We start from the raw sequence: 21,016 nt of genomic DNA, 5'->3' as shown, positions 1-21,016 counted from the left end.
CAATAACATAATATATGTGTCTCATTAGGGCGGCACGGTGGTCGAGTGGTTAGCGCGGATACCTCACAGCTAGGAGACCAGGGTTCAATTCCACCCTCGGCCATCTCTGTGTGGAGTTTGCATGTTCTCCCCGTGCATGCGTGGGTTTTCTCCGGGTACTCCGGTTTCCTCCCACATTCCAAAAACATCTCCAAATTGTCTGAATTGTATGAATGTGAGTGTGAATGGTTGTTTGTCTATATGTGCCCTATGTGTACCCCGCCTCTCGCCCGAAGGCAGCTGGGATAGGCTCCAGCACCACCCGCGACCCTTGTGAGGCAAAGCGGTAGAAAATGAATGTGTCTCATTATTTTCATCATTTTTGGACATGGCTCCATTGTTCCATTGATGCAGTTGATGAAAGCTGGGGTGACCTTCATGCAGCAGACTGGCTGGATGGCAATGCAAAGAAGTGACGCAGTCGTAGGTAACAGCCACCCTGATACTCTCCGTTCATTCGTAGAAACTTATTGTTGAACAAAACAGTGTTGTCTGTCTCTGTGGTGCCTAATTCATAGTGAGTGTGTTTTTTTGTTGTGTATCGTGCCAGTGTGTAATGTCTCAGGTGCCTGTGCTATACATCGTATGGAAATAGATCACCAGTGTTACAGAAAGAGAGAGAGCGAGAGAGAGAGCAGAGTGCATATCCTAGTACCTCTTCTTCCTCATCTCCCTCCCACTTTTTGAGTAACAGAGCCTCACTGGCTCTCTCTGTCCCCCCTCCCCTTCCTACACTACCTCTCATTCCCACTCACATGCTCTGTCTGGCAAAAGTAGCCCACTGTGATCGCCACTGCGTACATCTTCAGTTGATTGAACATCTGTTTTAGATTTCTATATGTCTTTTGATATGTTTTTGTTTATGCTGCCAGCTCCATTGAGGGAATAGAAGAGAACTTGTGAAGCTACCACATGTAGATCCCTTGGGCTTTATTTCCCAGTGACCGACTCATCTGGAATGGTTGGACTTCTGTTTTTGTGTGGTTTCTCGCAAGTCTACTGGATATAGTTATTTTTTTTTTCTCTTGTTCCACCACCTGCTGTTTTCATCTCGCAGACAACCAGTAGAAGCTTTTGCCAGTCTTTTATGGAGTGTGACATTTTGGGGATAACTGCAAAGTTTCAAAGGGAACACTGAGACAAAAGCATGACGGATGGACCTGCAGCAAAGTGTTGAAGTCTTCTTTCCAGCAAGACAACACAGGTGATGCATATAAAACTTTAGTAATACTTGGTAATACTTTTTTTTAGTTATGAAAGACACACAGCATGAAATGAAATAATGTGAACAGGGCTTTTAAACCAGATGGTTTAAAAGCAGGAACTTGATGGCGCACTCATACCTTCATGATACATTTTATTGTAACGGTGTAGAACTCAGGCAGAGATAAATCACTCTCTTCCAGGATATTACCAATTCACTTTATTCAGGAATCACATTCTCATTATTCTTGCAATATAAATCACAGATAGCAAGAGGTCTTGTCTCGGAATCAAACAGCACATGGTGTAAAAACTCATTTGGCAAAAGCTCAGAGCTATTTTCAGAGCTGGCTGAGAAGTGTACAGCGTGTTGGCTATCATTTATCTCAGAATGGCCGTTGTCCAAGTTTAGTCTCCTAACATACACAAACAGTCCGAGGTGTCTCGGGGTATGAAAACACATAATCAATGTCATAATGATATAAGAGGGCCGTTCTTAGTGTAGTAGTTCACATATGACTTTTGGCGGGGAATCAATTCCCAATCAACACTACATTCAAAATCGCCAGGTGATTGATTGGCAAACCGGTCCGCACTCAAAAGCTGGATTTACATTACAAATTCCAATTCCATCGACTTTCTACATATCGCTACAGAAAAAAAAGTGCTCAATAATAATGACTCAATAATGACACATCATATGTTACATACGTACCATTTAATTGACCTAAACCAGGGGTTGGCAACCTTTAGCATAAAGAGTAGTTTGGACCATTTCCACCAAATTAAACCTCTCTTGGAGAGGACTACTAAATTGAAGATATATAACAGTACATATAATACAAAATATACAACATAACATACATAGATTCCTTAAAAATGCTCTAAATATGTTAACTATGGTGTGTTAGTTTATGAAATCAATAATGATCAATAATGATCAATCCAAGGTGCAGGCCCCCTTTCGTCCCCAGACAGCTTGGTTCAAGTCTACCCCGCCATGACCATGAACAGAAAAATAGATAAACGATGAATCCATGGAGGCTGCATGGTGGTCGAGTGGTTAGTGCGCAGGCCTCACAGCTAGGAGACCCGGGTTCAATTCCACCCTCAGCCATCTCTGTGTGGAGTTTGCATGTTCTCTCGCGTGCGTTTTCTCCAGGTTCGAAAAACATGCTACGTTAATAGGCGACTCCAAATTGTCCATAGGTATGAATGTGAGTGTGAATGGTTGTTTGTCTATATGTGCCCTGTGATTGGCTGGCTGAATGAATGAATGAATCCATGGATAGCATTGTCATTGCATCAACCCCTTCCATTTCTGTTCCAGTATCTTCAGAGATGACCACGGTGTCCATGGAGTCTGTGGGAGTCCTGGTGGAAAGGAGCACCAATGCCACAGACCAACCCCAGAGCTCTCATGAGGACACTGCCGCCACCTTCACCATTGGCACCATTCTCTCCATCATGTGCCTTGTGGGAGTGCTGGGAAACATCTACACCCTTGTAGTGATGTGCCACTCAATGCGGAGTGCAGCATCGATGTACATTTACATCATCAACTTAGCTTTGGCAGATCTCTTATATTTGCTGACCATCCCGTTTGTAGTGTGTACGCACTTCCTCAAGGGGTGGTACTTTGGTGACGTCGGCTGTCGGATCCTTATCAGCATGGACTTCCTGACCATGCACGCCAGTATCTTCACACTGACCATCATGAGCACTGAGCGCTACTTTGCAGTTCTCAAGCCGCTGGATACGGTGAAACGGTCCAAGAGTTATCGGAAGGCCATCGCTCTGCTAGTCTGGGCTGCGTCTCTTATTCTCACATTACCAATGATCGTTAGTATTCAGTTAATGACAGTAGGCAACAAGGCTATGTGTCTTCCCACCTTGTTACCTCTGTCCTACAAGATTTACATCACCTTCCTGTTTTGCACAAGCATTGTTGCCCCCGGATTGATCATTGGCTATCTTTACATCCAGCTTGCACGGACTTACTGGGTTTCACAGACGGAGACCTTCAAACAGACCAATAAGCTTCCCAATCAGAAGGTAAGTGGATCTGCAAAATTCTTTAGCATTCTTCCCAAACTTGAGGGATTGTGGCGATGAAAAATAACACTGACCTTGAAAGATGTCAGACACAATATAATAATAATAATACATTTTACTTGTATAGCGCTTTTCAGAGTACTCAAAGATGCTTTACAGTTGAGAAAAAAAAAGATGACCAAGAGAGATGGCCAAGGGTGGGAATTGAACCCTGGTCTCCTAGCTGTGAGGTCTGTGCGCTAACCACTGGACCACCGTGCCGCCCCTCCATACATTCATTCAGAGCTAAAAACAAGGCTAAAAAAATGGCCAAAGTACCGTAAGATAAATGCCAAATTATCCCATTTCTGGCTCCTCTATCAATAAAACATTCAGGAAACTTCAGTGAATTATTGCTTGTTCCCAGAGAATGACAATAAATACTGCTTTTGACAAATATCTTAGCCAAGATTCTTTGTAGAGGTGGGCTTAAATGTCAAAAGTCGGTCTGTTGCAATTTTCAACAGCTTCTCCCTTTCCTGCTATTGTATCACCATAAATTGATGAGTGTGTGCCTCTGACCTTCTCCTTCTCAGCAAACACATTGCCAACAGATGTCACCGCCAGTGGACTCATGTCAAGTGGCCGCATGATAAGAGCATACATAACCACATAGCGCACGTAGCAGGAAGCCATCTGAGTGACCATGATGAGGCCATCAGCTTCAGAATCACAATCCAGTAATTAGGAAAACCATTAGCGCTTACGTCAAATGGTGGACATGCTAGAAATATCTGCAGTGGGTAATAAAATATGTCACAGCATGTGTCACTCTATCGGTTCAATTTTTGATTGATCAGATGTTGGCTGAGGGGGAACAACATGTTTTTGATAAGATAAGATAACAATACGGCAATATAATTCTCAAGGTTTTCCATAGTCATAATGAATAATCAATCATATTCAACCACAAAGAGAGTTCAATCCCACCCTCGGCTATCTCTGCATGTTCTCCCCGTGCATGTGTGGGTTTTCTCCGGGTACTCCGGTTTCCTGCGGTATGAATGTGAGTGTGAATGGTTGTTTGTCTATATGTGCACTGTGATTGGCTGGCCACCAGTCCAGGGTGTACCCCGCCTCTGGCCCGAAAACAGCTGGGATAGGCTCCAGCACACCACGCGACCCTCGTGAGGATAAGCGACACAAAACAGCGACCACAAAACAGCGATCATTCATTCATTCATAAATGACTCCACTCTCAACTTTGGGGTCAATGCCAAAAAAATAGTGTCATTTCGATGTTCCTGAACGCACCTCGTGTTTGTGGTATTCACTGGCGTCAGATTAGCAAATAGTTGCATCCAGACAAGCATCCCGACTTAGTCTTTTGTCCTCATTTTCTGCAATTTGTGTCGGCACAATGTGTTATTTTGCACTAGCTCAAATTCAAAGTGCACTTTAATGTCTCCTCATTAATGAGCGATCACAAAATAACACCACCGGAGCTCAGCAAAGGTTCCCGTGCATGTGTTTGTTACCTGGGGTGCAGCTTACATGCTGCCAACAGGAAGAAGGCGGGGTATGCTTGCAACATGTTCAAAAGTTATGTTGCAAGCCCTCGAGGCAGCCCCGTAACCATCGCAAACAGTCTTTTTGCAGTGTAAATATAAATAAATAAATGTGATTGATTAAATGAATAAGACATTTGAGAAGTTTGCATTCAAAACTTTCCGCAATTTGAGTTGACGCTTTTCCTTGAAGGATGATGGCGGGCCCCGCAGCCAAATTAGTTGAGAATCACTGCTCTGTTACATGTAAACATGAGTACAAAGGGAAAATGATAGTAAAAGTATATACAGGGGTCGGTAACCTACTCATAATACATGCTGTTATTGTACTGTGTTCCATGTGTTTTTATTGTCTGTTTCCAGGTTCTCTACCTGATTTTTACCATTGTGCTCCTCTTCTGGGCATGCTTTTTGCCCTTTTGGATATGGCAACTTCTGGGCCAGTTCCATCCATCGCTGCCCCTGTCCTACAAAGCCAAGCGCAACATCAATTACCTGACGACGTGTCTGACGTACTCCAACAGCTGCATCAACCCATTCCTTTACACTCTTCTCACCAAGAACCACAAGGAGTACCTGAGGAAGCACAACCGGTCCTGGTCAGCCGGCAGCTATTTTAACCGGAGGAGTCGTTTTCATCGCTCACCGCGCCGGTCGCCATCCTCCAGCAGTCAGCAGTGCACGGAGAGCTTCATGTTGACGCACACAGCCTCCCTGCGTGCACACAACAGCAGTTTGTAAGGTAGGCACATGTTTTTAGCACCTTTTGGTGTAGTTTACTTCAAGTGGGTGCTCGTCTGGTGCAAATGAAAGAGAACATTTTTATGACCTATTGTGATGGCCTGTTACATTACCATTATTAGCATCAATGTTTTACTTGGTTTGCACTTTTGAGGCTTAAAAGTAAATTTCACTTCACCACCGTAGGGGGAGACCTGGAGCAAAAAAGCTCAATACTCAATCCTCTTGGCTCCATCCTCAGGCTGACACAATCAATGTCTTTGTTAAATACTCTGAGGAGGTGAATTGACTTCCTCTCTTCTGATTACAGAGAAAAAAGATGACATTTACTATGGAGCAGGAAAGAAAGTACAAATGTGTGAACAAAATGAGCTAGAAATTGTCTCCATCCATGCCAAAGCAAATTGAATAGTCGGTATAGAGAGCAGGGGTGGGGGTTACGTATGTTGGCTTTTGGCTATTTTTTTCTGATAGTATTTTGTAATGTAAACATTTTCTATCCATACAGAGAAAACATATTTGTAGTGAAATGATATGGCATCTTTGACATATCATCATTAGTATCTCATGACAGAGCCAAGTGTCCTGGTCCAGCACATAAACATCTTGTTTGGTTTTTTAATCAATTTGCTTTGTATTTTATCTACTTACACTTTAGTAAAAACAAAAATAAACTGATGAAATCTGATTATTTATTTGGCGTCATTCAGAGAAAAAAGGCTCTGAATAAAATATTCATCCATATTGATTATTATTGACTCATCACAATGCACAACGATGAGCCAATTCAAGAAACAATACAAGCAGATGATGTTTGCTAAATACAAGGATGAAGAGTCTTGAACCAGTCATGATGTGCTAAATATGTATATCACTATATTGACACTTACTATGGTACCCATTATGTCATTGGATGGTCATATCACCTCCTACTTTGGTACGTGACAAAAATAAAATAAAAAAAAACTTAAACTACATTAGGAAAGCAGGAAGTGAACAAATGTAACAGTTACTGATTGTAAAAGTACCAGATAGAGGGGTAGGATTTAATAAGCTTTGCTTCTTCCTGCTCCTTTTGGACATGTGGAACTGTGAACTGATTATGGGATGCACTCAATTGTAATCTGATGCATGTTGAAATGAAATTAAACCATTACCATATGTTTCACAACCAGGACATACATTTGAACTTCAAATAGTGAAGTTACAACTCCAAACACTAGCACCAAAATGAAGTGATATCTTCCTCCCTTATCTCAGTGCTAAAGCTGTAGGAATGTTTTACTGTTGCCGTACATTAGCTGTAATGCCCCATCCCAGGAGATTCCGTGTAGCAAAAAGCACACATTTTCACTATAAATTCCACTAAGTTGAAGAGTAAAAGGCCTCGACCCCCATTAGAGCTAAATAAGCATAGCCTTTTTGATCTAAAAGCGTTTAGTCCCAGACCAGTGCTGCTAATGTCAGCACTACTTTCAAGCGACCCTTATCTGTGGCAAACGGCTAAGGAAGACACGAGGACTTATTAAACTGATCTTCTTGTCGTAACGTAATAGCAATTGGATTCCCGTCTCCTAAAGGTCTTCTAGGCATGTACATACAATACCTCTTTTGTACTTCGGTGATTGTGAAAGAACTATTGCAATTACACTGACTTCAATCATGTTGGAAACTAGAAATGGTAATTGATGTTGTGCGCCATTGTGATAAGAAGCTTTGGATTGGTCTCCAAAGTCATGTGTTGTCTGAGATCATGGGAATCTTACAGTGTCTCAAGATGTCGTAACTCATGTAAAGCCAAAAACGCCCGATCCCAACAACATATTCAGCCGTCTTTTACTTCTTTTTGTTTTCATCGGGAGGACTACGTGAAAAGCGGCCATTACTTGTTTCCTAAGTCAATGGCACTTTTCATTTCATGCACTAATACAGCATCATGACAATAATCTTATGATAAACCAAACAAAAGCAAATCATGAAATATGAAAAAACCTGACAGGCTTGTCAACCAACTGGAAATTTCAGAAGGCCATTCTTCAAGATGACAGCCTGATTCACGGTGTCATCTTGCAAACATCATTCAACTCATCACACAGCAACATAATAAATATACAAACAGGTAGCAATATGAGTTAGACCTGGGGGAAACAATTATAATGTTTCCTAAATGCATTTTGTTTGAGCGAAGCATTTAATTGGAGGACAAGCAGCTGGTTGCTAGCTGCTGCTTCCGTCCACCAGAGGAAACCAGAGGACCAAAAGCCCAGATGGAAGCTGACATCACCAATTAATGCGTTTTTTATATATATTAGTATTATGTATGAGTATGAGTATTATATACCAAGAGATAGATCTTTTTTCATTTTAAACTTGTATTTGTACATGTTTATATATTTCTGTGGTATACCATTGAGTGTTAAGTTGCTGTGTGATGACCTTAGCATTGTCGTGATTTCATAATGGAAATGGTTTCTGGAGTATGATAGATTGGAAGGTGTTGCAAAATGATCCAGGGTGAGGAGCCGTGAGAGGAACCTTTAACCACTGTGGTGTCCTTCATCGCCAGTCATCACCTGCTGGCTGGCCATGTGAGATGAGCCGTGAAGATTGTCAGTGCAATGTTGTCACTCACTCTGATTTATATTTGCTCGATATTTTCCAGTCAGCGCAACTGCAGAGGCATCACTTTTTCATATTCAGGCTTGCCATTCCAAGATGGATGCTGACCTTGTAAAAAAAAAAAAAAAGAATAATATGACTTTCCCCATGACATAACTTTTCTTTATTTTTCATATTGAATCTCTTCAGTCCGCAAAACCGGTTTCTCAAAGATACAAACACAACATTAAATTACATTTGATTGGAATGCATGTAATTATCACAATATTATACATTTTTCCTATTTTAGTCTCTGGTAATTGTAGTTCCTCTGATACGATCTGACCATTCCATCCCAAAAGTGCTGAGTCTTAGTGGGCGAACGGTGTGGGCCATCCGTGTGGGCCATCCGTGTGGGCCATCCGTGTCGTCCACGTGAGAACAGCTGCTTGTTCTGCCTCTGTGGTGTTAAACTGGCCTTTGCCACACATACATGACAGGTCATGATCATGTGTGAGTAGTCTGTTCTTGGTTACAACGTAGAAGAAGACGCGTATTACGTAACTTGTAGTTAACTTGTATATGATTTAATGACAAGTTTTTTATCATGTTTTTATACCCCATGGACACTGATTAATTCAGATTGTTATGAGCGCATATTTTCAGCTTCTAATGATATACAAAAGTGTCAGGTGTCAGATTTTATTTGTCTCCACTAGTCGGCCTGAGCAGTACACGCTGCCCAAATGTCATGGATGGAATGGCAAGTTTGTAGGGCCGGGGACAGTCAGGGACAGGCACAGCAATATTAATATATATGAATATGTGTCCATTTAACTGTGGTATAATTGTATTTTCTGTATGATTTCAATTATTTTTAATAATAAATAATGAATAATAAAAATAATCATTTTTTTATTTTAGAGTAAAAACTACAGAATTTTCACATTTCCTTAAATAGATGTCAAAGGGCCCAGCCGAGCCTACCGTCTGAGTGCACGGTATAGCGGATGGAGCGTGCTCGTTTTTGTTTGTCAGCATTTTGCCAATAATATAATGTTTCAGAACGAAACATTTAATACAGCATGACTTTCCCATGTAATGTCTTTAATATGGCGCCATCACTCTTGCTAATTGGACGATAAAATGGAGAGAAATGTCATATACGCAGAGGCACTGCAGTACTCCACCTCCCCCTTCTTTTCTTAACGGCAACACCAGCTCGAGCTACATTTAGCAAGATGTCAAATTAAAGATAGCTTATGCTCTATAAATGACCTTGAAAGTTGAATTTCATGTTGTGTTCTCCTTGGCGGGGGAGATGCCTTGCTTGGTTTATCGGATATCTCATTGTTTGTTGTGGAGACCATTGGGGATGGTCTCACTTGACACGTCCTAAATGTTGAATTATTTAACAAGGTAAGAATCTAGTTCATTCTTTAGTAGTGGTCTCCCCAAGACCTCCCTTTTCTAGACCATAGAAACATGGTTGAATGTTTGAACCCGGTCCCATGTTTCCATCATTTCAATCACTGTCTTGTGTTCATGTTCTTAGCTGAATAGCTTGTGTATTTCCGTCACAGAAAATCAATCAGGCAGGTGCGGATGAATTATAAACGTGGATTTTTGACATTATCACGAGAGGGGTAGGGGGGTGATGCTTGAAGCACTGGAAACCAAAACATCATCCATCAGTGTTAGTCAAGATGCATGCACACTGGTCTCTTCGCTGGGAGATGCTCACTGTTTTCTGGGCTAATCTAGACCAATAAATCACAGTCATGGAGCAGGACCATCAATAAACAGCTTGTTGCACAATGCAACTCGCTCTCACTCCCTCTCTTCAGCAAGCCTTGCATAGACATAGACATAGACTTTCTTTATTGTTATTGCACAATAACACAGCAGTGAGATTGCCAACGAAATGTCGTTGCCTGGCTCCTGTGTAATAATAAATAATAAATAATAATGTGGAGAATAAATAGATTACATCAAATATGAACAACAATGTACAGTGTAAACAGTAATTTGTACAAATTTGCATGCAATATATTACAACTAAATTGTTGTTTTTTTTAAGCATTCCACAACATTCTGTAGGGCTCAAGATTGTCTTTAGCGTATGTTCTAAATGGAATGGAGTTGCTTATCGGGTACAGATGCGTACCGCCTGGACTGTTTTGGGGGTTTTGGACAATTCTGGCACCTTTCCTGACCACAGATCTTGATCGCGGTTATAGGATGGCTTGTTTGACCTGGCTTGTCTGGCTTCCTTTTCTGGAATCTCAGCTCATCAACACAAGATAACCACCGAGACCTCAGATCAAAGACAAGATATTTCAGAGCAACAAAAGGAAACAAAGACAGGAGTGGATGGGTTGAAGCCAAGTACACGCGCTAATGGTTGCCAAGTCACCATTATTGGCGGACAATTAATGTGCATGTGTGTGTGTGTGTTACCAGAGACAATTGACCACACGTTTGTGGTAGTACTGGAGTATCTGGAGTTAATTCTCAAAATCATCCTGGATAGGAAGAAACTCGTCTTTGTAGTTCAGACATGAGCGTATTTCGCAGATGTGTCAAGTCTGTGCGAACAAACAGAGAACCATCTTTTCATTGTATAAATCTGTCTCTCAGGGATGGAGAACTGATAGAGTGATAGCTCTTAGAATAAATATTTTAACCTCATACAAGATGCTGAAAACAAATAACCCGAGTGGAGTCATGCGGAATGCCAGCAGTCTGCAATAAGACAAATTGATGACTTAAACAATGAGTGCCAAAAAAGGACCTATAAGAATATTTTTGCCATTCATTACATCAAATGCCTTTTAAGTGAGGTTCTCACAGAGTCACTGCATTGTTGTTGCAAGGCCATGCTATTAATTAGCGTGTGAAATCCACTAATACAAATAGAAAGCCCTCAAGGGGCTACTCGGTCATTTCTATGTTTTCCAACTCTCCTCCCGAATGTGAATTAAAAATCCCAAATGCATTAGGCTAATCTAAAATTTCCCTGCCTCGTCATCATAAGATAAGATGTTTTTTTTTTACCACAATAAACCAAAATGATGCCAGCGAATGATTAATATTGTAAATACTGTGACTCATAATAGGCTTAAATCAGGGGAGGTCAACCAAGTCGAGGATGTTTTGTTGAGTCAGAGGTTTCAGTAGATGACCAGCACACAATGTCAAATAACATTCCCAATAGCATTCATGTTTTTTGCCAAACACAAAAGTCAAAAGTCCTGAAAATGGCCTGATTTCGACTGCTTTCAAATTTAAAGTTGGACTCCAGCCTTTTGAACATAGTTGTTTTGCGGCTTGTGATTCATCAATCATACAGTCTCTGGCAAAGGTTGGAGGAACAATAACTAACTTGACCTTTAGTTGCTCATTTGAAATCAGGAAGGGCTTATACCAAAGGCAAAAAATATGCTTAGTATAAGAATACAAAGTCTGGGATCGTCCATTGACTTTTATCCTTTAATTAGAACAGATAGGAGCTGGACAAAAGTCTTGCCACAAAGTCATTTTCTACTGCTTATCCTCACAAGGGTCGCGGGGGTGCTGGAGCCTATCCCAGCTGTCTTCAGGTATAGAATGTACAATAGAAATTATTATTACAGTAAAGTCTCGTTATATCGATATAACCAGACTATCCATATATCCGATCCTGCGCCGAACTGCATTAAAAGTGGGCGGATCTTTGAAAAATAAAGTTGACTGGAAGCAGCCGTTCGCCGTGTTCTTTTTTGGTATTGAAATCCTTAGGCAAAGATTGATTTAAGCTGCTTTTGTATCGATATAAGCAGACCAAATTGGCTGGCGGGAGATGAAAAGGGCATCCTAGTAACCGGATTATCATAATAACCGTGTATCGTACTAACAGAACTAATTATATCATAAAAGACTAGAAATTTGCCGGGAAATGAAAATAGTATCGTAATAAGTAGTAATTCGTTTTAACCGATATTGATATAACGAGACTTTACTGTATTATTACATTATTATACTTGAACTATATTAGGAAAGCAGGAAGTGAACAAATTACAAACAAATTAACAGTTACTGATTGTAAAAGTACCAGATGGAGGGGTAGGATTTAATAAGCTTTGCTTCTTCCTACTCCTTTTGGACATGTGGAACTGTGAACTGATTATGGGATGCACTCAATTGTAATCTGATGCATGTTCAAATGAAATAAAACCATTACCATTAAATGAAATCTCTCTCTGATGGAGCTTCACCTCACACTCATCTTCTGGTGTGCTACTACTGGTACTTAGCTGCATACGAAAACCAAAATAACTTCCAAGAAAGGTCCGCAAAAACAGCTATGAAAAAGTGTGCTAATAGAAACCAATAGAAGGCTCTGGCATCATACAAGCCACCTAATCAATGACATGGGAAGATAACCAAACCTCTAGTTATGAGAATTTCATCTCTTTTAAAGGACATTTACCAAAATGTGTATTTGACTTTGAGTTGGCCAAATATTAATGGTTTTATGTAATTAGTTGGTTTTATGGTTTTATGTAATCAGAGAGCACCTTAATTGGAAATTGAAAGCACAGTGTGAGTCTTTGCCTGCTGAGCCCTACAATTTCAAAAGTTAATCTTTATTTTTTCATTGACTTTATCTAACAGTGACTTAAAGATGCCTTAAGTTGTTAAACACCTAGATGCTGCACTCTACTTGTGGATAGATGAAAACCCCCCAGCATGTGCATCTTATTAATTGGCCATGCAGCTGCTGCATACCCAGGAAATATTCCTGTTGGAGCTGCAGGCGTCATAACACCTCATAAACGTAATTTGCAGGTAAATGAATTACCGTAATTATTGCAATTAAGATATGAAGAAGAAAGACATATCCATATGGTGGACTAAGACAGCTAGAAGATGATTGCATGGCAGGAGGTGGCAATAAAAAGCTTGAGGGAGGGGTTAAGAGGCCGATGGTTGACAGATGCTGACTTTATTAGTTTCACACAAGACAGGAAGGCAGGTGTTACAGTTGTCTTAATGGGGATATTTACAAAAGTTGAGTTAAAACACGGCGGCACGGTGGTCGAGTGGTTAGCGTGCAGACCTCACAGCCTCACACCTCACACCCTCGGCCATCTCTGTGTGGAGTTTGCATGTTCTCCCCGTGCATGTGTGAGTTTTCTCCGGGTACTCCGGTTTCCTCCCACATTCCAAAAACATGCTAGGTTAATTGGCCACTCCAAATTGTCCATAGGTATGAATGTGAGTGTGAATGGTTGTTTGTCTATATGTGCCCTGTGATTGGCTGCCGACCAGTCCAGGGTGTACCCCGCCTCTCGCCCGAAGACAGCTGGGATAGGCTCAAGCACCCCCCGCGACCCTCGTGAGGAAAAAGCGGTAGAAAATGAATGAGAATGAGTTTAAACACGAGGAAAATTTTGGCCCCGAGGGCTCCAGCACCCCCCGCCACCCTTGTGAATGAATGAGTGAAAACACACTCATTTGAAGTACATGGCTATTTGTTACAATAGAAGGACGTAGCTAATTGTTCTAGAAATATTGTCATTATAATAACAAAGAACTTTAGCCAAGCTAAATGACTCCAGACAAAGAGCAACAACAAAAGAGAGCGAGAGAGACTAACAACATGTGTGACAAAGGAATTCTGAAGGGTCGGCTGAAATTATGTTATGAACGTGTGACTGTGTTTTTTATACGTAGCGACTATCCTGCCCTCCTGTAGTCACGTGTGCATGCCTGTTTTTCATGCAGTCTTTACAAACTGTTCACATTGACTGATGTTTCTATTTAATGATCCAAGGCTACAACAAAAGCATGACTCTAGTGATGCATAAAGGAGCTGAGAACGTTGCATTGTGATGCTGCTGGAAACTAAAACAGCAGATGGAAAAGTCAAGCAAGCAAGTGATAAACAAACCCAGATTACCTGCACCTGTGCTTATAAAGAAAATGGTATACTGCCTCTAAGAGACCTGACGTAACCCATGACAGACAGACAAACAGATGTGTCTCTTTCTTTGAATTTTTGGCGCAGATTCCGGGACACACATTTAGGAAAAGTGCATTGTGGTGCTGTTAACGATCAGCATTCCACACAAATGACACTCGGCAAAAACTTGAAACAGACATCGTTGGGATACAAGCAATGACGCCGACACTCTGCAAGCACTCAAGTCATCAACAGTGAGACCACAACGTGAGAATGAATCTTTAGCTTGGACTTTGAAAACACTTCAATCGTACGGTGAATGCCTTTCTTTAAATAAAACGTTAAATATAACCGTGCTGCAATTGTGACTATTTCTGGCAGACTTTGGGATTGTTGGAAAAACTCAGCAGGGTCTTCCATTGACTTGTTATACGTATTATGGCGTAGATGTGATTGGGAATTTGGAATCTATTTTCAAAGGAATGTTGATACACGGGGTGGCACGGTGGTCGAGTGGTTAGCGCGCAGAACTCACAGCTAGGAGACCCGAGTTCAATTCCACCCTCGGCCATCTCTGTGTGGAGTTTGCATGTTTTCTCCGGGTACTCCGGTTTCCTCCCACATTCCAAAAACATTCCAACATTCCAAATTGTCCATAGGTATGAGTGTGAATGGTTGTTTGTCTATATGTGCCCTGTGATTGGCTGGCGACCAGTCCAGGGTGGACCCCGCCTCTCGCCCGAAGACAGCTGGGATAGGCTCCAGCACCCCCAGTAGAAAATGAATGAATGAATATTGATACACATGACGGAATGTACAATTGCAAACCCAACTGATCATAAAAATTAATAATTATACCACACTTTGTGTTTAATCTTAACATCAAACCCAAATGTTTTCATCCATCTGTTCTTTTTCTATACTGCTTATTATGCTGGAGCCTATCCCACCTGACTTTGGACAAGAGGCATGGTACACTCTGGACTGGTGGCCAGCCATTTGCAGGCATTTTCAGTTTACAGCAAAAATAAAGACATTGACTTCACTGTAAATGGGGGCTGAAGTTGACCTTTTGGGATTGGTAGAGCTCAAGGGAGGTTGGTTGTCGGTTTTTGTTAGTTAGAGTTAAAAAGTAAAAAAAAGTTAAGAACAAACTATACATTCTTTCATGCATGAAACTAACGACATCAATGACATCGGAATTAATTCTAACAATATGCTGACTTTCTGGTTTTTTAATTCAATTCCCCGTGGCAATATCTTCAAACCGGCACCTTCACAAAGCGCTGCTCTGTTATCCTTTCTTAGCATAGTCAAGCATAGCATTCAGTATTATACTGACATATTGCGTAGCTGTGCTGCTTATCTCCTGCATCGAACTTATCTGATTCAAAAGGCCTAATGCTGCTAAGGTTTCCAACAACCTTGGTTTCTTTGTACTGTTTTCAGCGAGCACAAAAACCATTAGCCTCCAGTCAACTTCATACTAAGACATATAAACGTGAATCCCTACATTATCCCAATGTTTTTCCTGGAAATTATGGCTCTCCCGTCGAACATTAATACAAGTCATCGTTCTGATCTTACAAGTCTCATACATTCTTCATTGCTTTTCATGACGTGAAATGTGACACGAGGATACAAACATCCTGGGGCTGTAGGCCTCCACCTTGACACAAATAACCAAGGAGAAAGCCATTAAACAAGCACACATGCAGAGAACGTATACTGTATGTTAACAAGTGAATACAGAATCCAAACACCAGATTTTTAGGGAAGCAACTAACAACTAACAACTTTTAACGTGTTACCAATGTCAGTTTAGACGTAGCGGGCTGTACAGCATGGTCGACGCGGACATACAGTATTTATGTACACGTACTTGTAAAATAATCTATCAGCATGGTTAAACAAGGTTGTGAAAAGGTCAAGGGCTGCTGTCTGATATTCTATTTTAGATCTGTGATGGGATAATCTCAGTTTTAAGCCTTCCGTGGCCCACAGCGTGACATTGTAAAAATCCATTATAGGTCACGGAAAGAGGTGCACATCGTGCTACACTGTCATCCAAAAATCTCTAACAATGTATCGTTTGATATATATGCTGGGAGCGTGTGATAAGGTAATAATAAGCACATTGCTGATAATATGTAAATTCATTTTTTATGCATCGTTTACTCTGTTTTTACTCAACTCTATTTTTAGTTATTTTTTCTCTACTGTAAAGCGTCTTTGAGTACTCTGAAAAGCACTGTACGAATAAAATGTATTATTATTATTATTATTATTATTATTATTATTATTATTATTATTATTATTATTATTATTATTATTATTATTATTATTAATACCAACAGTATCTTGTGTTGTTTTTATTATGTAAAACATTACCGAACCTAGGGCGGCACAGTGGTCTAGTGTTTAGCGTGCTGACCTCACAGCTAGGAGACCAGGGTTCAATTCCATGCCATCTCAGTTTGCATGTTCTCCCCGTGCATGCGTGGGTTTTCTCCGGGTACTCCGGTTTCCTCCCACATTCCAAAAACATGCTAGGTTAATTGGCTACTCCAAATTGTCCATAGGTATGAATGTGAGTGTGAATGGTTGTTTGTCTATATGTGCCCTGTGATTGGCTGGCCACCAGTCCAGGGTGTACCCTGCCTCTTGCCCAAAGACGGCTGGGATAGGCTCCAGCACCCCCCGCGAATTGTTCAAATTCAGACGATGCCCAACCTACTCCGGATTATCCTCATTTGCCCGGGAAGTCTGTCTCAGTAGCCCCAGTCAGAAGGCGCCAGGCCCCAGTGTCCCCCCACCCGAGGGACCCACACATGGCCACGGCCGGTGGCGAGAACGTCCTCATTACTTAAATCAGAGTTGTTTTCTTTGACGTAATCCCTGGAGTCAAACAACTGTGCTCCGTGACGCACGTCCCTTTAGGTGTCCATCTACCGTTTTTTGGAAAACCTTTTTTCCAGTCACCTTTTGCATACCTTCTTTTGTTCTCTGTCCAAGCCGTAATCCCTGTGCTGTACAAGCATCCAGGAAGATATTTGCACATGGAAAGCTTTTTCTGATCTCTTTGATGGAAGCAATGGCTGAGTGTGATGAGTGCATGATGATGTCTGTGCTGTTCTAACAAATAGGTCCAAAGGGAGCACACAGTGCAGTGCTGAATTCTCAGCCAATTCTCAGTTTACTGCTTACTATTCATATTTCAATGCTAAATAACTTGCAAGTATACATTCACCCCAGTTCTAATTGCATCAATGACAGATATCAATATGATTTCCACGGAATAAGTCATAACTTCACACCCTAATATGACGCTGGAACATATTAATTTGCAAGGTTGATTGATTTAAATCTCTGAGGGTGTGAAGTGGAAGAAAAAACTGCTCTCAAATAACATGTCAATACAGGAAATGGAAAAAAATCATCCCTGTAAATATTGAGTGTTAAGGTTCAACACCCCATTTTATTATTTGGGAAAAACCCAATAAGTACACTGTATGTGCTGTATAGTATGTATTTGGCTGCATGACATCCAGTTAGCATATGCAAAGCTTTGACTCCAACTGGTCAACCTTGAGTGATGGAACCCAGACATGGACAGCCTACTGTGAACTGCTCATTTAGTCTAGTGACTTTTTGATTATGACGCCTTTACACATCAGGGGGAAATATGCAGCTGACTGGCCGATGCTGCCACGTGGGTGATAAGGACATTTGACTGCCACTCCTGGAACAGGACAGCGGTACAAATTAGAAAGGGGGGTGGTGGTGGTGGAAGGATGGTAATGAAAGGGACAAATCATTGAGAAGGGCGCTGGGCCAAATGCATCGCAATCTCAAGTTAACAGGTGTCGAACGAACAAATGGACAGAAGGTTGGCGGGGGCGCGGAGTCGTTGTGGTGTCTATTTTCTGTCCCCGGGCTATTTAAACATGACTCAATTGCTATGGGTATTGGGGACAAGGAAGACACACACTAAGCCCCTCCATCCTCAAGAGTTCCCTAACTGATTTGGAATAAAACACCGATCATTTGGGACTAACACTCATGTCAGAATGCTACTATAAAACAGATCTCAACACACACAAACCTATGCCGGGGTCTGTTTGAGGTATTGAGAATTTAGAGCAGGGGTCTCAAACATGCGGCTCGCGGGCCAAATGTGGCCCGCAGGACACTAGTTTGAGGCCCCGGCCTTGATATGAAAGTTTAATGTTAGTGCGGCCCGCGCAAGTTTGATATGGATGCTGTATGGTATCATGTACCCAGTAAAAATTATTACGTTTGATTAATGTTCATTTTAAAGGTTAAATAACTCTTAATAGTTATCCTCCCTATCCGTGTGGAAGTGGTAAGTCTTTTTTTTAAGTTTAAAGGAAATAACTTGGAGGCTACCGTTTAGGTCGCTAGCTCTCTAGTTTGCGAGTTAGCATGTGTCTCAAGACCCTGCAGTTGCGCAATATGTTGTAAATAAAAAGAGTATAAATGTGACTATAGTCGTGTTTTGTCATGCCTACAGGGCTCTAATAATGCTTTGTTCATTTTAATCTGAAAAAAATAATTTGTCTACCCACCAACTATATGTGGTTTCTTAAGTTTTTATTATTTGCTGTTTTATTATTATTATTATATTTATTTATTACTGATTGATTGATTTTCTTTATTCTTGATTTGTTTATTTATTTTTCATCTTATTTTGTGCAGAAAAATAAAAATGAAGATATTTGAGAACAGTGGAATGTTTTATCAGCGCTTTTATTGTAGAAAATCGGAACCAAAGCAATGAAAAAGTTTGTATATTTTTCTGTTTTTAATAACTTTTCTTTGGGGGGGGCAGTCTCACCCAGACCCTAGCTCCAGTGGCCCCCAAGTAAATTGAGTTTGAGACCCCTGATTTAGAGGGTGCAGGTTCATGACGTTGACCTTCAGCTCCTTTGTTGTTTTATCCAAATTCCATATTGGTCACCATCTGGCTCTTTTACATGGCTATCAAATAGTGAGCTTGTTAGGTAACTTGATGGATTCCTTTTATTTTTGTTTGATTTAGTTGCGGGGTATGAAAATATTTCCCTTTTGTTGTCTGTTTAGTCCATTTTGTTGTCTTGACTGCATTAAAGGTATGATCAAACAACTCCAAAATGAGGGTTGTTTGGTTGCTGTGGAGATGAAAGCTCAGGAACTAACAGAGGAACATCATCTAACAGAGTCAGATCCAAAGTGTAAATCTGCCCAGCAGCAGCAAGAAAGGCAGAACCAGGAGTCGTGTGTGCCTGTTTGCTCACACGTTTGAGATTTTGGTGATTTGCCACCAACTTTACGGTGCACTGGGTCAAGCGTCAGTGTCAGGTTTTGCAATGCCAAACCACACGCTACGACTGGGCTATTTTGGTGATGGTATCCATTGGCATACGTGTGCAGCCTGCCACACTGTTGAACCGACTGTTCTTCCCTTTTGTACTTTGGGATTCCAATCCAGGTCTTCTGCAATGTACTATTTAAGATGAATATGGTGTATGGGTACATGATGTGTTGCAGGACAATATTGTCACACAGCAGATTCCTCAGTCAGTTGCAAGTTGAGTTTTTTGCTCTAAGCCTCCCTCTACAGTTGTGAAGTTGAATTTGTATGTTGATAATATATTCACAAAGTGAAATAATAGACATATTGTAAAAATAACAAATCAAATCTAATTATCATCTTTTTTTTCATGCATCTCTTCAATTGGGGTATGATGTAATACTGATACCATCACATTCAGGCCACACAAAACATATTGGAAAAAGAAAGAGAGTATGAAGTTGTAAAATATTTTGTTTAATACAACAATGTTGTGGCGGCACGGTGGTCGAGTGGTTAGCGCACAGACCTCACAGCTAGGAAGACCAGGGTTCGATTCCACATTCCAAAAGCTAGGTTAATTGGTGACTCCAAATTGTCCATAGGTATGAATGTGAGCGTGAATGGTTGTTTGTCTATATGTGCTCTGTGATTGGCTGGCGACTAGTCCAGGGTGTAGCCCGCCTCTCGCCCGAAGACAGCTGGGATAGGCTCCAGCACCCCCGCGACCCTCGTGAGGAAAAAGCGGTAGAAAATGAGTGAATGAACGAACAACAATGTTGTCATTCTAACAAAATTGTTGTCAAAATTCCCAAATTCAGATTGAACTTACTGACTTTATTCTCACTGTAGTAGCGGTAGAATATTTGTATTAATATTAATGTGCCCGAAGACAATTGGTTCCCTGTATTTGTCCGTGAGTCCACCACCAAATGTTATGTGTTGGTGTTTGAGTGCTTTCAAGACTTGACAATTATGTTCTCTATCCTTGACAGATAAAACTGAGATGAGCAGATGGAAGAAAGGAAAAGGACCAAAGACAGACGCAGTTGACTCTCCATTTCTATAACATCAACAGAATTCAGTAATTAGACAAAAAAGAGTATGAATAGTGTGTACTTTAGCACATATTATATAAAGAATCTCCGTGCTGGAGCTGTTAGACTGTGTAAAATAAACAAACCAACGCCTATTCATATACTGTATATTTGCTCTTGTCTTTTTCTCATGAATGAAACATGGCCAAGACCTTTTCTGCTAACTATGTTTACCGTCTTGTGCTTCTTGTTATGCAATGTCTGCATGCAAAACTGTTCCAAATTGTGATGATGTAATTAAGGCTGATTGTGTACACAGCCGACGACAGAAACCATGAACTTGTGTTCGTATGTTTTCTTAACAGGCTGAAAAGAAATGCATGGTTACTTACTGCACAGGTGATCGGCTTCACACAATGTCAGCGCCATCTTCGTCAAGCTTAATAAAGTATTCCAACCTGTCTTGAATTGATGATCTTCTATGCGCTATTAAAGT

The 21,016-nt window shown here is 40.9% G+C and overlaps 1 protein-coding gene across 1 annotated transcript; it reads left to right on the top strand.

Annotated features, from left to right (window-relative positions):
• The first annotated feature begins 678 nt into the window (after positions 1 to 678).
• uts2r (urotensin 2 receptor) lies at positions 679 to 20,982 on the top strand. The gene is made up of 4 exons (XM_058062669.2): positions 679 to 1,243; positions 2,573 to 3,297; positions 5,208 to 5,586; positions 20,479 to 20,982. The coding sequence occupies exons 2-3, from the start codon at positions 2,584 to 2,586 to the stop codon at positions 5,583 to 5,585; spliced, it is 1,092 nt and encodes a 363-aa protein (XP_057918652.1). The 5' UTR covers positions 679 to 1,243; positions 2,573 to 2,583; the 3' UTR covers position 5,586; positions 20,479 to 20,982.
• Positions 20,983 to 21,016: the final 34 nt, after the last annotated feature.

The sequence above is a fragment of the Doryrhamphus excisus genome, linkage group LG2 (genome assembly GCF_037039965.1).
Source record: "Doryrhamphus excisus strain RoL-2023G ecotype Guam linkage group LG2, RoL_Dexc_Guam_v1.1, whole genome shotgun sequence".
Taxonomy (NCBI): domain Eukaryota; kingdom Metazoa; phylum Chordata; class Actinopteri; order Syngnathiformes; family Syngnathidae; genus Doryrhamphus; species Doryrhamphus excisus.
The sequence above is the reverse complement of the archived record's forward strand: the minus strand, read 5'-3'. Positions and strand labels throughout refer to the sequence as shown.